At 42.3% G+C, this 16352-nt stretch overlaps 2 protein-coding genes across 2 annotated transcripts in view; both read left to right on the top strand.

Annotated features, from left to right (window-relative positions):
• Stx17 (syntaxin 17) overlaps positions 1 to 13343 on the top strand; it is a 53261-nt gene extending 39918 nt beyond the window's left edge. The window contains exons 6-7 of the mRNA XM_032904313.1: positions 8127 to 8213; positions 8964 to 13343. Of these exons, the coding sequence (XP_032760204.1) occupies positions 8127 to 8213; positions 8964 to 9203 (327 nt within the window). The 3' untranslated portion in view covers positions 9204 to 13343. The remainder of the gene's footprint in view (positions 1 to 8126; positions 8214 to 8963) is intronic.
• On the top strand, positions 4529 to 5649 carry LOC116902023 (exosome complex component RRP43-like). The gene has a single exon (XM_032904300.1). It carries the CDS (start codon positions 4693 to 4695, stop codon positions 5563 to 5565), a length of 873 nt encoding a protein of 290 aa, XP_032760191.1. The 5' UTR covers positions 4529 to 4692; the 3' UTR covers positions 5566 to 5649.
• Positions 13344 to 16352: the final 3009 nt, after the last annotated feature.

Below are 16352 nucleotides of genomic sequence, written 5' to 3' on the forward strand. Positions count from 1 at the left end.
TTGAAACCGGAGTGATGGACAGATGGCTTTGAGCTGCTAAATGGGTGCTGGGAACCTGACTTGGGTCCAGTGCAAGAACAACAAGTGCTCTTAGCCACCCAGCCTAGATTATAACTTTAACAGTTGAATTTAGCTGTTGTATATACTCCTTAAATTCTAGATCAAGTCAATCAGTATTACAGAAAAAGTACTTTGCTAGGTTCTCTCAGCATTGGAAGTCTGACAGAGTTTTTTATAGACATAAATAAAGTCCACTTTCTGCCTTTTGGAATTCCATAGAAGGAAGAAGAAGGCTGGAATTCCCAGACTCAGTTTTCAAGCATGAAAACTAAATGCAAAAATAAGAAATATAGACAAGCCTCATCAGCTCCAAGAAGAAGAGTATTCCAGGGAGAGAGACATGGTTTATAAAGTAGCAGCATTAAAACTACCTCCACAGAGGCCATATTATCATACATCTAGAAGAATGAGTAAGTGCTGACAGAGAGCCCCAGGGGCACACCAGTGCAGGTGAGCCAGGACAAAACATGGTGAGCTGTGTGGACTGTCTCAGAGTGCTAATGTTCTATTATCCAAAGCCTGCAGGACCAGGGGCAAACAAGGATGGTGAGAGCCAAGTTGTGCTGGTACTGATATGTTCACATGTGTGGTCAAGCTAGACTGCTGCAATCCAGTCTGCCTTGGAGAAACTGTTATAATGGTGAAGAGGAGGTCATGGGCAGGTGACTAGTTAGGAGCGAGCTACAGGAATGTAGTCTATAGGTAGAGTGGTAACGCCTGCCTATATAGTGTAAAGGATGCAGTCTATAGGTAGAGTGGTAACGCCTACCTATATAGTGTAAAGGATGCTCAGAAGACTTTTTGAGGGTCAACTGGAGGAAGGTGAAGTCATAGACAGGATACTGTATGTTTTTATTTTTTGTTATAAGGCCTGAATGAACCTGTTGTCTTGGAGGAAAGAGAGGTTTTTCTATCATTATTTTTCTAAATTGTTGTTTTGTTTTCCCTAGGAATCATAGAAAGGCATAGCATCTGAGCATGTGCATGAATGTGTACTTGCACAAGTGTGAAGCCTTTCCCGGTGTACTGCCTAGGCTTATGATCTGTTCTTGTTAAGCTGTGAAATGGGACACACCATTTCTGAGGCATGGCTTCTCTAAGGCCTGGCTCTGAGGTGGAAACTCCTAGGCCACAGCTTCTCAGAGTTGGAACAGAGGACTCCAGAGCTTGTTACTCTAGTTCTGTGTTCTGTTCCAGTTCTCAAACACTAACCTTCTGTCTTATTAACAGTTATGGGATGAGAACACTTGTCTTCTTTCAAAATAAGAGGTTTTCAAAGTTGTTGTTGTTTTGTTTATTTGTTTGTTGTTTTTTCTTTTTTTAACCTACATCAAAATATTTTCATTTCTTAGAAAGTCTTTCTTCTTCTGTGGCCCTCCTGTACCAATGAGTTCCACACTGTCTAGTGTTGGCTTGTTCTTATATTGTCTTATGGATATTTTCTTGAACTGTAATGACCAAGATTGAAAGCAGTAAATTGTTTGAATTATTTTTGATTCCTCTAAGTAAATAAGGAAGGAAGGAGGGAAGGAAGGAAAGAAGGAAGAAAATGTTACAAGTCTCTGGATTAGGTGTCTGTTTTTATTTTGCAGATTGCAGGAAATGATACATGAATCCCCCAAACATGTGTTGTTTACAATCAAGATATATCATTATTATAATTAATAATCTCCCAATCTAATGCAGTGTACAAAGTCTCTGTGTGCATGGTCACATAAAAATATGCATTTGTCAGAGCCATCAATCTGTATATTTAAATGCATTTCAATACATGTAAATTATTCATCACTAAAGTTGATTTAAAGAACAAATTAAAGATGTAGTTAACTCTTCTCAAGACAAATACATTTCTCTTCCAGTGGTTAGGCATATGAAAGAAAAAAATAAAGTTTATAGAGGATTAATAGTTGTGTGTTTATGTTATATAGGTAGCAGTCTAAGAAGGACATATACAGAAGGTTCCAGTCACAGCCATAGCCCCATACAAATGTCTTAGTTATAATTGTAAGGACAGGAGTCACAATTCTATTTGGCTCAAAGAAGAACCTTGATTGTTATTCCCAGGATGATTGAGTTCTTAGGATACATGGCCAAGGATTCACAAACAGGGACTAAGCAGGGAACACAAGAGTGACTACATCCTCTGTTGTCACATGGATATGACTGTAGCTGGGCAAATTAACCATGTGTTCAAGGAGCACCTTCTGCACACACAGCCCTATGCTAACCTCAGTGGGATCAGAGGATCCTATAGGATAGCGTTAATGATGTCTCTACATTGTAAATGAAGTGCCACAAAACTGTACCCTTAAAAGTCATTAAAATGTTAGGTGTACACCTAGTTTGCTGTGAAACAAAGGATTCACTAAGATAATGGGGGATTACAGTGAAGCCCAGTAATTCTCAGTGTATTAGTATCTACAAGTTGCCCTGCTCTGTTTGTGCAGGTGCCCTTTTCTTCTATCTAGCCAGAGAATTTAAAGAAGGCTGGGCCAGAACTTGGAGGAGATGCTACCCTTACTCCTACATTGTTTTCTTTTTCTCTGCGACTCCTGAAGTCCAGTTTTGCTCTGGCTGCATTGTAATGGGGCTACAGTGGATTCAGTTAGAGTCAGTCTCACATGACTGCTGTGAGGTTTAGCACGGTATTCGACAGCAGAGAGCTTTGCTGCGTGCCTGATGGGAACTCTACTGCAGATACATCCTTCCCCTTTCACTCCCATCTGCCTCAGCTGCTCCTGCAGCCTTGGTCTGGCTCTTTACCTTGGTTCCCAACATGGTTCTCTTCAGACACTCCTGTACTGAGTCCCTTTAGTCTGCACACTGAAGTGCTTATTGCCTTGCTAGGCCAAGATAATTGTGCTCTGCCAGTGCATCACATTCCCGTTTTCTTCTGGGCCTTTCTGTCTCTGATTGCATATGATTATAGCTAGAACTTAGGGAGAGTACAGGGAGATATCTGCAGTCTGGGCCTTGCCGTAAACTCATAGCTTTCTAAGCTCACGCATAAGACTGTACAATAACCTTTAAGGAAGAGCTCTGTTGTTGATGTAAATGGATTGGAGGGTGAATTTGTTGAGTGAATGATTGTTGTTTGCTATAATAACAGGAAATATTGTTTGATGTTGGGCTGACAAGTACCCACAGCAATCATTCAGAGGGAAAATGATTTCTCATTAGTTTCTGGTTCATGTATCCAACTTGAGTTCTCCTCGGTAAGCATTTACATTTTCTCCTGAATCTTAGGGCCTAAAACTGTTACACAGATTCAGCTGTTTTCAGGTCAGTAGGGCAATCTGACCCAATATTTCTTTTTCTTTTCTTTTTTTTTTTTTAAGATTTATTTATTTATTTATTATGTATGAATACACTGTAGCTGTCTTCAGACACAACAGAAGAGGGCATCAGATCTCATTACAGATGGTTGTGAGCCACCATGTGGTTACTGGGATTTGAACTCAGGACCTCTGAAAGAGAAGTCAGTGCTCTTAACCACTGAGCCATCTCTCCAGCCCCCCAATATTTCTTAAAATGAAATTCATAGGCATATTTTTGAAGTTTTGAGAATTTTTCTTCTATGAAATGGGATGTTAGTTTGATAAATACTGTAGTGTGCCTTATACATAGCTTAGTTCATTATTAAAGGGATGCTGAAAACACTTCTAAGTGCCAAAGAGTAAAATGCCTCTCCGGGGAGAGGGTGAAGGAGGTCCGTGTGGGAAATCTAGGAGGTGAAGACAAACTTAAACAAGTCAGCAGCAAAGAGGTAAAGTAGGTAGATAGAAGCAAAGATTCCCCGAGCCCCTGCTGTTGGGAGAAGCCTGGTTTCATAGATGGTGGTAGGTTACACATGTGCACCTTGGCCCGGTAGAAAGAGCTAAGGACTCAGCTCTGAATATAGCATAGTTTGTTATTCTGATGGTGATTGACAGCTAACTGCCAACATTGTAGATATCATCAAGCCTTCCGTATTCATGGAGTAGAATCTGAAGATACAGACAGTTGGAGGATTGAAGCCGAACTAACAGAAGGAAGTGCTAGGTCTGTACAGTTGAGGGAAGCCTGTTGATCCCAGGGAAGGGCTTTCTGCCCTCTGCCTAAGCAAACTTCCAATGTCTGTAGTACCTGCGGATGTGGCCTACTGCCCCAGGACAGATGGAGTCATCTTGGGCTGCTAGTTGCATGATGTTGAAATAATGAGTAATCTTAGGATGGGTATTTTTCTGGTAATCTTTAATCTTATTATTCCAAAGGAATTTTGTAGGGAGAAATTCATTATTTACTATTCTACATTAAACTTTAAAAGTCATTGTGATGGCTTAAATGAGAATGGCCCCAATAGACTCATATATTTGAGTGCTTAGTCACCAGGGAGTGGAACTCTTTGAAAGGATTAGAAGGATTGGGAGGTGTGGCCTTGTTGGAGGAAGGTGTCACTGGGGTTGGGCTTTGAGGTTTCAGATGCCCATGCCAGGCCCAGTCTCTGTCTTTTGGCAATTCACACTGATCAAGATGTAACTCGTAGCTACTACTCCATACTCCAGCACCACGTGTGCCTCTATGCTCCCTGTCACTGTGCTCCCTGCCGTGGATGATAAACTAAACCCCTGAAACTGTGCAAGCTCTAGTTAAATGTTTTCCTATTCAAGAGTTGCCTTGGGGCGCGCAGGAAAAATGGCGGCCGGGTTCAAAACTGTGGAACCACTGGAGTATTACAGGAGATTTCTGAAAGAAAACTGCCGTCCTGATGGAAGAGAACTTGGTGAATTCAGAACCACAACTGTCAACATAGGTTCAGTCAGTACAGCGGATGGCTCTGCTCTAGTGAAGCTGGGGAACACCACAGTCATTTGTGGAGTTAAGGCAGAATTGGCAGCACCACCAGTAGATGCCCCCGATAGAGGATATGTCATCCCTAGTGTGGACCTACCACCGCTGTGTTCATCGAGGTTTCGGACTGGACCTCCTGGAGAAGAGGCTCAAGTCACCAGCCAGTTCATTGCAGATGTCATTGAGAACTCACAGATAATTAAGAAAGAGGACTTAAGCATTTCTCCGGGGAAGCTTGCTTGGGTTCTATGCTGTGACCTTATTTGCCTAGACTACGACGGGAACATTTTGGATGCCTGCACGTTTGCTTTGTTAGCAGCTTTAAAGATTGTACAGTTGCCTGAAGTTACTATAAACGAAGAAACTGCTTTAGCGGAAGCCAATTTAAAGAAGAAAAGTTATTTGAATGTTAGAGCAAACCCAGTTGCTACTTCATTTACTGTGTTTGATGACATTTTGCTGATAGTTGATCCTACCGGAGAGGAGGAGCACCTGTCCACAGGAACCTTAACCATAGTAATGGACGAGGAAGGCAAGCTGTGCTGTCTTCACAAGCCAGGTGGGAGTGGGCTGACTGGAGCTAAGCTTCAGGACTGCATGAGTCGAGCAGCAACGAGACACAAAGAAGTGAGCAAACTACTGGATGAAGTAATTCAGAGCATGAAACAAAAATGAACAGATGCCACGATTGCAAAACAGCTGTAAAAATTGTATTCGTTACACTGTACACAGGCCTTTTATACTAAATACCTAATTACATTCTTTGAAAAAAAGAAAAAAGAGTTGCCTTGGTCATGGTGTCTCTTCACAGCAACAGAACAGTGACTGAGACAGTCACAGTGTTGCAGTATCCAAAGTTTTAGGAAGGGGCACAGAAAATATATCTTCCTGCTGTCTTCTGGTCACTTGGAGAGTAGAAATAGCAATAGTCCTAGCAGACTCCTTTCTCAGCCTGAGGGGGAGCTAGTTACGCTCTTCTTAGCCTACAAAGATGTAAAAGTTGATGGTAGGGTTTTACTGCCAGTGACTTATCTGCTAGCATAGATTGTTTCAGGCAAGAACATAAACCTTGGGTGGATCCCAGACAGAAGCACTGCTAAGGTATCAGGAGCCCAGCCCAGTTGGGTATTATTAATGCTGGCACTTTTGCTTGTTTGGCTAAGAAGAAAGCTGACTTAAAGAAGCTTTGCTATCATAAAAATTAAGATCCACACATCTATTATCTGAGGACACGATCACAGGAACCAAAGCTCACTAAACCTTGTCACCAGGATGGGTAGGTACTTCTGCTTTCCCACTGTGCTTTGCAGACACCTCATTGCATCCTCCTTTTAACTGTATGAAGTAGAAGCACCTTTGTCCTCGTGTAGTAGATGTAAGTACTTGGCTCAAGGATATACCAGGGCAGTGCTGGGATTTAAACACAGAATATCCAAGCCTAGGTTTTGTGCCAGTCTTATCATGAGTAACAGTGACCTTCAAGGTGTGTAAAATGGGAGGCTGCAGAGACGGCTCAGCAGTTAAGAGCGCGCACTGCTCTTGTAGGAGGCCTGAATTTGGTTCCCAGCACCCACAGCTGATGGAACTCCAGCTCCAGGAGATCTGATAGCCTCTCCTGGATTGCTCACACACACACACACACACACACACACACACACACACACACACACACACACACACACTAGTGATCTAGCTTGAGACCCTTGCATACATTTGTGTGACAAGTTCGAAATAACACTGAAAACAGACTATTTAGGACTTAAGGAGCTCAAGATGGTTTTGGAGAATCCTGGAATGAATGGCCAGCACAAAAGGCCTGGCAGAGAGAAGGTGCTTGTTGGGCAGGGAAAGAGAATCCGTAATGCTAATAGGAGGGAGGTGCGGTTTGGTAGACCTTGTTGCACCCATGTCCTCACATGGAATGCTGCTTGGAATAGAAAGTGTCAGGCATACGTGCTCGATAAGCAGTCTAGCATAAAGACAGATGAATCACACACACTGTATAAGGTGGCGTTATGTGGAACGAAGGAGGCATTGTCCCATGTTTTTCTGCAAATTCGGGAGTGAAAGAAATGCCTATGCCCCGATGGTCAGAGTAATCACATGAGGTTTCTACACTGGTCAGGACCTATCCTATTCCACATATGTGTGTGTTTATTTAACTAACTCTATATATAGTTACAGTGACGTGTGTGTGTGTGTGTGTGTGTGTGTGTGTGTGTGTGTGTGTGTGTGTGTGTGTGTGTGCGGCGTGCGTGCGTCTGTGCGTCGTCTGTGCGTGCGTCTTGGCGTGTGTGTAGATATATGTATATATTTAACTATATAGTTATAGTGATTTATGTGCGTGTGTGTGTGTGCGCAGGTATGTATATAAATAAGTTGATCTTGACGAGATCCTGTTTCTAGAACAGACTGCTTGTGACCGAGGTGTCTAGGCAGAGCTCAGTAGCCTGAGTGGCACCTGAGTGCCACTGAGGTGGTTTTTCACGTTAGAGTTAGAGAGAATGGCAGGCCATAGCCATCCAGTGCATCAGCAACTTCAGGAGTCATGGTTGCTGCTGTCTCAGAACAGGTGCTGCTGCTTTAGGTGGACTGCTGTATTAATGCTGCTGACTGGAAATATTTTAACTTGTTCTATATTTAATTTAGTAAAATTCAAGACCCAGAATCCTTCTTTGCTCCTTATTGCATATCAAAAGTGCAAAGATTTCCTGCTGGATTACAGTGAATTGTAGTCTCATTCTTACAACAACAACAACAACAACAACAGTTTGTAGGATCAAGGGCATGTTCCTCCTAAGGTGACTCTCCGAAGAACACAAGTTATGGACCTTTTGTTGTTGTTATGTTTGAACTTGTTTTCCTTTTTTTTTTTTTTTTTTGCTATCAAACCCGACTTGGCATGTAAACGTTTAAATGCTTATTTGGATTTTCTCCTCCTACAAAGTAGGTTCATTTGGAGAATAACATGTTTGTGTGTTTGAATGAATTCCAGTGTGAGGTGCTTTTTGCTATGAAGGTGCCACCCTTTTATTACCTAATCATTAAGTCCCCCTCTTCTTTCCTGAAAGTGAATTTGTACTTTCGACATGGTTTATCAGATGCTATTAATGAACCACTATTAAGACTGCAAGGCTGCAGTACCCGGGGGCCTGATTACAGGAATTAAAATAGTGTGTGTTGGCTTCCCACTGCTCCCCAGCAGGACCCCTCACTCATAATTCCTTTGCATCCAGTCTCAGCAGGAGAAGATTGACAGCATTGCAGACCATGTCAACAGTGCTGCTGTGAATGTTGAAGAGGGAACCAGAAACTTGCAGAAGGTAAGACTCCACTCCTGCTGACAAATCAATGGTGCTCCGGCTCCCAGGAATCTCTAGTATTAACCCAATTGATCTGCTCTCTTCAGTGTCGAGGGAACCAGCAATTAAGGAAATAAGGAAGAAATGACACATAGGTAGTGTAAGAAATCAATGGCTGTAATATTTTACTCCCAGATTCATTCTATCATGAGAGAATTTTTTTTTCTGAAAAGAATGACTGTGGCCTCACTCTAGGGCATTTAGTTGTGATGAAGGCATATCTGCAGAGGCCTAGGGAGAAGAGAGAGCAGTCCATTAATCCAGGCAGAACTAAAGTACGAGCTTGCCGCAGCACTGGAGGAGTGGGAGCATCTATTATCCGTATGATGTGACTTTCAGCCCAGGTGCCTCGTGTGGAATAGCCTCTGTGCTGAATCAAAGCTTTGCTGGGAGCCGGCGGCTGCTGAGGCTGCCTGAGTAGGCCAGCCAGATAGTGGGCTGATTATTTTGCAAGTAAAATCATTTTGTACAGTCCAGTCTGGAGCACACCTCGCCTCCTTTAGTTCTGTGGTCTGGGGTAATGGCAGTACCTGTGGAACAGGTTCACACACACACACACACCCCTCCAAGAATAATCTCTGAGGTTAATTATGAACCTAGAGTTAAAGAGGCATTGCCAGGAGTAATGAGAGGAAAGCGCACATCACCACAGGCAGATTTTCTCAACTCAATTTCTAAATTGAATTTTTTTTTTTTTTTTTTTTTTTCAAGGTTGCAAAATACAAGCTGGCAGCCCTGCCTGTGGCAGGTGCAGTCATCGGAGGAGTGGTGGGGGGTCCCATCGGCCTCCTCGCAGGCTTCAAAGTGGCAGGAATTGCAGCTGCACTTGGTGGTGGGGTGTTAGGCTTCACAGGTGGAAAATTGATACAAAGAAGGAAACAGAAAATGATGGAGAAGCTCACTTCCAGCTGTCCAGATCTCCCTAGCCAAAGTGACAAAAAATGCAGTTAAAGCCCAGCTTCCAGCTGGAGCTGTGCACCCGACCTAAGGAGCAGCTTGCTGGTGTTGGAACAGTGTTAAGAAGTGGCTCCCCGTCCATGCAGCCTTGAGCCACCATAAGTGGATGTGGACGTGTTTGTTTGCTGGGTGTTAATGGAGATTTTAGAGGTGGAGGAGCCTGGGCAGAGGGTCCGTCAGGTCAAGTTTAAAGACTGCCAAAGAGCAAAGGTTCAGCCTAGCAATGTGAAAACTGGATCTGTAACTCTAAGGATCTAAGATGTGTAGGAATATATTGGATGCCTGAGGGTCAGTGTGTTTGTAGATTGTTTCTTCCTATAGGGAGGAACAGAGTGTGAGTCAGGAGTCTTTCTGTCAGGTAGGGATGTGCTCAGCAGGGGGCACAGGTGAACTTCTTGTAGACTTGAAGACTGTTGTACTTGGATCCATCTAAATTTTCTGGGGAAGGAAATTAATACTCTAAAATAGAAAGAGAAGCCCATTTCCTCGTTATAGTGTCTTCACTGTGGCACGGGTGTTTTCCTGGTCTTTCCTGTCTCCAGGTGAGGAGTACAGAACCTCCCCACATCCTAGGCCTGCTGACCACCCGTCAAGCCCATTTCCTGCTGCCAAGTCTGAGAACTATCCGCTTCTAGGGTGAATTCTACGTCTGTCATAGGATTTTCTCATAATCTGCCTTCTTAATATAGTTCTCCATCTCTAGCCACCCTACCTGTAATCTCTTTGGTTGAAAAAGATTTAAATATTTCCAAAATTATTTGGGCTAAGGGGAGTACAAGATCACACCCCAGGGCACTTTAGAAGTGGGTTTAGAAGGGGTTGGCATACTTGCTTCAAGGAATCGAGTTCCCTGAGTCTTCTTGGAGGTCCAAGAAGGAGCGTTCTACCTCACATCTCTCACTGCTGCCTTTCCCAGGTCATCTCCCCTCCTGCCGCTGTTTGCCCAATGTTCACACTCAACTTCTCTCACATTCTAGACGACCAAGTCCACGATTCAGACTCAAGGAAAGATCCGTGGTGCTAACCCAATAGTTGACATGGACAGCAGCCATGGTCTAGTCCAATTCCATGTTTGTCTCAAAACAGAAAGGTTTGAGATATAGAGAAAAGGAATAGGAAAAAGCCACTGGTCCCTTCAGTTATCTCTTCTTGAGGAAAGTGTACCACCAGCCAGAGCACAGGTTCAAGGGCCGAAGGGTTTACTGCTTAGCTTCTTTTAAGAGATGAGTTGATGTTTGACCTCTGTCGGTTGCTATCTTTCCCTCTGTGTCACAACAGCCTTCCCTTTAATGCTTGTGAGTCTTACCAGTGCATCCCTATGAAACAAAGCACTACATCTCAGTAAAAGATTGGGAAGTATCAAGTACTTCTTCTCTGCTGACTTAAGACTTTAATAATAAACAAACAAACAAAAACTTTGAATAATTGTCGGATCCTGAAATATTGCCAAACACACTGGGCATTAAGTATTTAAAGTAATCACTTTTAACGTCATTCTTTGTTCTCTAGTTCTTGCTGCTCTTTTAAACCCGAGCATGTCAAACCCAAGCAGGGGACAGACAGAACTCATACAGATTCTACTTTAAACAAGATTATTTTTGTTTCGTTTCGTTTTTTTCAAGAACGTTTCTCTGTATAACCCTGGCCTGGCTGTCCTGGAACTTGCTCTGTAGACCATGCTAGCCTTGAACTCAGAGATCCGCCTGCCTCTGCCTCCTGAGTGCTGGAATTAAAGGTGTGTCACCACACCCAAGGTCTTGAACTTTGGCCCTCGGGTAATTCTGATACAGTCAATTCAGCCTGCTTAGCTGGAATTGTAAGAATAAACAGTGTTGTTCAGTTCTTTAATCTCCCATGTTCTACTTCATCTTCCCCAGCTTAATACTCAGTTTCATTGATCCCCAAAGTGCCATCAGTCAGTGTGTCCACAGCACATGGAAGTCAAGGGGGCAGGTGAAGCTTGTGTGTGAACTCACACCCTCTGCACTTAGCATCTTTGCTGAGCTAGTGTGGACTGTTGATGTGTTCACAACCCATCAGTGTTCAACTTCTGACTCTAGCCATCCTAATGCTTGAGGAACTACAGTCCTCTAAAATTTCGTTATACTTTAAAGTTATTTAGAAATTGTTTCACATTTCTCCACAATAGAATCCAATAGCCAACTTTTGTGGAAATTTCTTAGAAGTGTTTAATCAACTATAAATGATATAAAGTACTAAAAAGTATAAATTAGTCAATATGACACAGAAGTGATCTTAAAAGTGAATTTAATATGACCCATACTGTCTAGTTAAATTTATCATCTCTGTGATTTATGTCTTATTTTTATTTCAGCTAGTTACAAAGAATCATTTTAATATCTTAAAATTTGTAGACTTCATTTCAGTAATGGCAGTTCTCCTAAAGACATTTTTGATGTTATAATCTGATAATTTCTCTGAAAACTTGGTGTAACCCACAGTAAAAAAAAAATGTATTAGAATTGAATATATGTACATTGAAAATGTTTACCATTATGTGCAATACATTCTGATGTTTTGGTTTTTCAGCATGCTAATTCCAACCCGCTCTGCCTGTCTCGGTCTACAAATAGATTACCACCCTCAGTTTTCAGAAAACACCCTTCCCTGAGGAAGAACTGTGTCTCCCCCGCAGCGTGCCAGGCACTCACCAGGCCTGTGTGGACAGAGTAACGGGGCCTCCGAGGAACTCAGTCTCCGGTTCCAAAGGCAGAAGGCCTGGAGGGGGCGGCTGCTGAGCCCCACTCTGCCATGCTCTGCTGCCTCAGAGCTCAGAGACTGCAAGGCGCTGTGAACAACCCAGGCCCTGATTTTCTTCTTTGCCTTCTGGTGCCTCACCAGGTGTCCACAGCCTGCTCTTAATTGTGACCATGCATACAACACAAAGCTCAAGTATAAAATGAGCACCACTATCCCACCCCACCCTCTACACATTGGTTCATATAGGCTATGATCACTGTTCAAAATGTTTTATATAATTAAAAGTAAACACGACTTTTAAAAACAAATCTCTCAGAGCTTTTAAAATCAATTAATCATTACGCTTTAAATGATGCCCCCTGGGAAGCCGTGCACAAACGGTAGGGGGTGGGTAATAAGCTATTTCTGAACATCTGCTTTTGGATTGCCACCAAAACAATTGCATGTTAAATAAGAAAAGCCACGTCCATTGTGTTGGCCAGACTGTTTTCCCAAACCTTGTGACTCTGCTCTTTTCCCATCTCAATTTTGTGTCTTCCATTGGCGTTAACTCTCCTACCTCACACAGAAGCTAGGGACCTAGCATGCCTAGAGGGCGAACATGCTGAAGAATGGCCAGACTTTTGCAGCGTGGACGGGGTTTCCTGAAACTCCTACCTGGCTACAGATGGCCGGCCTGCCTGCCTGCCTGCCTTCCGTGCTCATGTTTTCTGCAGAGTGAGGACTGGAAACTGGTAACACCTACTGTTGACAAGAAGTTTGGAAACCCAACCACAAATATCTAGCACATAGTATTTCCTTCCAGTAAAAGGCCAGAAGCCAAACCTTTTAAGTTGTTAGAAAGCAAAGGCATTTCTCAGGAATGCCTTAGAAGCCCTTCACTGGTAGCATGGACTCTGGATAGAGGAGTGCAAGCCTGGAGCAAGGTGCCCCTTGGGCAAGCAATACTTTATCATCACAGAGAGGAATTCAGATGTTGCTCTCAGGTGCTTACAGAGGTCTGATGACATCCCCAAAGTCTCCAGAGGCTTGACCAGTGCTTCTCCTCTGGCCCCGAGTTTTAACACACATTCAGATTCTGTTTGTGTGTGTGTGTGGTTTTGTTGCTTCTGTTTTCTGCAATTGGGTTTTACTGGAAGCCCAGGCTCGTTTTGAACTTGCAATCCTCCTGCTGGGATTACATACATCCAGCTCTGTTTTATAACTGCTATTAACACGGGTTCCTAACAAGTGGTTCTGTTTGTACTCATCAGTTTGGCACCATTTCACAGAAGAACTTGTGTGTTATAAATAATAATAAAAGAGTTACATATCTACATTGCTATCTTCAAAGAAACTAACTTGTGACAAAAATACATCTGTGCAATATTAACCCAACAAATATATTGGAATAAAAACATAAAAAGTGTCAAAGGCAAATGATTTGACCAAGATCACAAAGCTATTTTGTATAAGATCTAAGAGAACGATTTGGGATGTGGTGGGGATCCTCCATTATTTTAAGACTTTGTTAGGCCATGTCAAGTTGCCTGATGAAGCTTGCAGGCTCTCAGCCCAACTTCATTGGTCTAAATCAGGCAAAATGGAAAGAAATGTAAGAATATAAATTCATGGGGTTGGGATTTAGCTCAGTGGTAGAGCGCTTGCCTAGAAGCGCAGGGCCCTGTTCGTCCCCAGCTCCAAAAAAAAATCAAAAAAAAAAAAAAAAAAAAAGAATATAAATTCATCTAAAAGAAGAAATTAGATGCAATTTCTTAACTTTCCAAACAGTGTCAGTGCCTTTGAAGCCAAATCGGAGGATCCCTTCAACAGCAAGTGAACTTCGGAGGGCCCCTGTGAACACTCCCGTTTGAGCAAGACACTCGACAGTTTGCCTTTTGCATATGCTTAGCGACTATTTGAGATGTTCCTGCTATTGTTAATTACTGTGTTACTGCATTTCACCAACTAAACTCCTAAAAGGAGTTTTCCACATTATTGAACTTTAAGTATGGCAAAGTAAGGACAAGGAAAGGCTAAACGGCAAGGATTTCTGCAAAATTCATTCCTTTCTGAATTGGTTTGTTATTAGGAAATATGCAATAAAATTCACCCATTTGACAAACATTAAACAGAATTCCTGTTGTGTATTAAATTCTAGTGTCATATACAGAAATAGACCTGTAGATCCTATCATAGTAAGCCTTGCAGTTACTAAACCAGGTAAGATGTGACAAAACACGGTAAGCACCAGGGAGAGGATGGAAAAGGTATCAGAGACCTGATGAAGGAATAACTGGAAGCAAATAGGGAGGCTTTGCAGAGCCTGGTGTTTGCGCAGTAGTAAGGAAGAAGATGCCTGATGGAACAGGCCGTAAGCTTCAAGTGAGTAAAGACTTGCATGAAACAAAATGACACGGGGAAAGTCAAGGCATTAATGAGAAAACAAGAAACTGAATGTACGTACAACTTAACAATGAAGCTGGTTAGGGGGAAACAGACAAGAGTGGCTGCATTATTTAAAATATAGCAGTTCTTTGTTTAAAGCAGTGGTTCTCAACCTTCCTAACAACAGTTCCTTGTGTTGTGACTATCAACCACAAAATTTGTTATTGCTACTTCCTAATTGTAAATTTTGCTGTTATGAATTTAATGCAGATATGTTTTCCATTGGTCTTAAGTGACCCCCATGAAAGGGCTGTCCAACCCCCAAAGGGTTCATAACCCATAGGCTGAGAACGCTGGTTTAAAGGAACTGATGGTGCTTTGCTGTGATGATGCTGTGAGTTGTTCATTCCCCATTGTTGCCAGAAATACCTTCATACTGGCTGCAGCTTTTGGTGTGTTTAACGTAGCTTTCTTCTTTTCTCACCTCTGATTTTTGAGATCCTCCTGTTTTAATACTGAATGCCTACTTTTTGATGATTACTTAACTCACTGAGAAATGCCATGGAATTTACCTATTACTGCCCAGGACTCCGCAGTCCAGTTTGCCATGGTCATGTTTCCCACCCGATGCTGTTCATTGGCTCCCATTTCTCTTTCACCTGTAGGTAATTCTTGAGAGTTGAAAGCTTCTCCATAGTGATAGTAAGACCTCTCCAACTAGACAGTAAGCTTCAAATGGAATGTGACCAGGCATCTGTAGATGCTGTTATTTTATTATTTATTATTTTATTGGCATGAAACACAGGATGAGAAGACTCAACAGTTGAGTAGCAAAACTATAACATGTAAGCCCTAACTTTGGAGGTGCTAGGGCATAGCAAATCTTTGTGCATTGCCCATGTTTGCCATTAAGAGGAATACAAAATTAAAGACAAGAAATCTAGAAAATACACTGAGAACTTGAATGTCATGAAGATTCCAGAATCGAGGTGAAGACAGTTTTCTTCTGCAAATTAAGTCTTGATCTGGAAGACTGATCTGTCACAGCAAAAAAATCCCAGGGGATTTTTTTTTTTAAACCTACTGTTTTACAGTTAGATTTGTAGGACTGGTAGGGTCTACATGAGTTACTTTTCTTGCTGACAAACAAAGCACTTAGGGAAACAAGGGTTCATTTTGCCTCCGTCTCAGGAGCTTGGGCAGCTGTTGGGTTTACATCTAGAGTTGGGAAGTGGCGAACGCTGGTGCTCAGCTTTCTCTTCTTCATGGAGCCGGGGACTCCAGCCCGTGGAATGCTGTAGCACAAACTAACCTAATTTCTAGAAAATTCCTCAGGCATACTCAGAAGCTCGGCTTGGTTCTTTGGTGATTCTAGATCTTGTCAAGTTAGCAGTATTAATCCTCACAAGGCCTAGGAAATTTACAATTGGACAGACTAATATTGAAATAGGATGTAGCTGAAGGAGTGCAAAGGCTTTTCTGGAAAAGCAGACAACAGGATTAGGCAAGGCAAGGCTTATTAAAGGGACACACTAACAGAATTTGAACAAAGTTCATACAAACAGCTTCTTTCCAAACAGCCTCTTTTATAAGAATGGAAAGTGATATTATAGCTGCCTTTCTTTTCTCTGTGAGTCTTATTAAAGATTTACATGGTAGGTAGAGTTGGGTTAACAGTTCAAGACATGTTTTTGAAGATTTATTTATTATATACAAGTACACTGTCGCTGTCTTCAGACACACCAGAAGAGGGCATCAGATCTCATTACAGATGGTTGTGAGCCACCATGTGGTTGCTGGGATTTGAACTCAGGACCTCTGAAAGAGAAGTCAGTGCTCTTAACCACTGAGCCATCTCTCCATCCCAGTTCAAGACATTCTTATAGGCTACCCCTTTGATACCCTATCTATGACACAGAGTGACTTCGCGTGTTAATAACTATGAATGCTAAATGCCCAATATGGTTGGTTCAGATTAACTATAACTATTAGTGACTGCAGTTACATCATTTACTATTATTTCCCCAAGGTTTAAAGGACAAGTGCACTAATGCA

The sequence above is a fragment of the Rattus rattus genome, chromosome 1 (genome assembly GCF_011064425.1).
Source record: "Rattus rattus isolate New Zealand chromosome 1, Rrattus_CSIRO_v1, whole genome shotgun sequence".
Classification (NCBI taxonomy): domain Eukaryota; kingdom Metazoa; phylum Chordata; class Mammalia; order Rodentia; family Muridae; genus Rattus; species Rattus rattus.

What these genes read in the sequence shown, in the direction of transcription:
- LOC116902023 (XM_032904300.1), top strand. Translation starts at nt 4,693, where the DNA reads ATGTTTTCCTATTCAAGAGTTGCCTTGGGGCGCGCAGGAAAAATGGCG.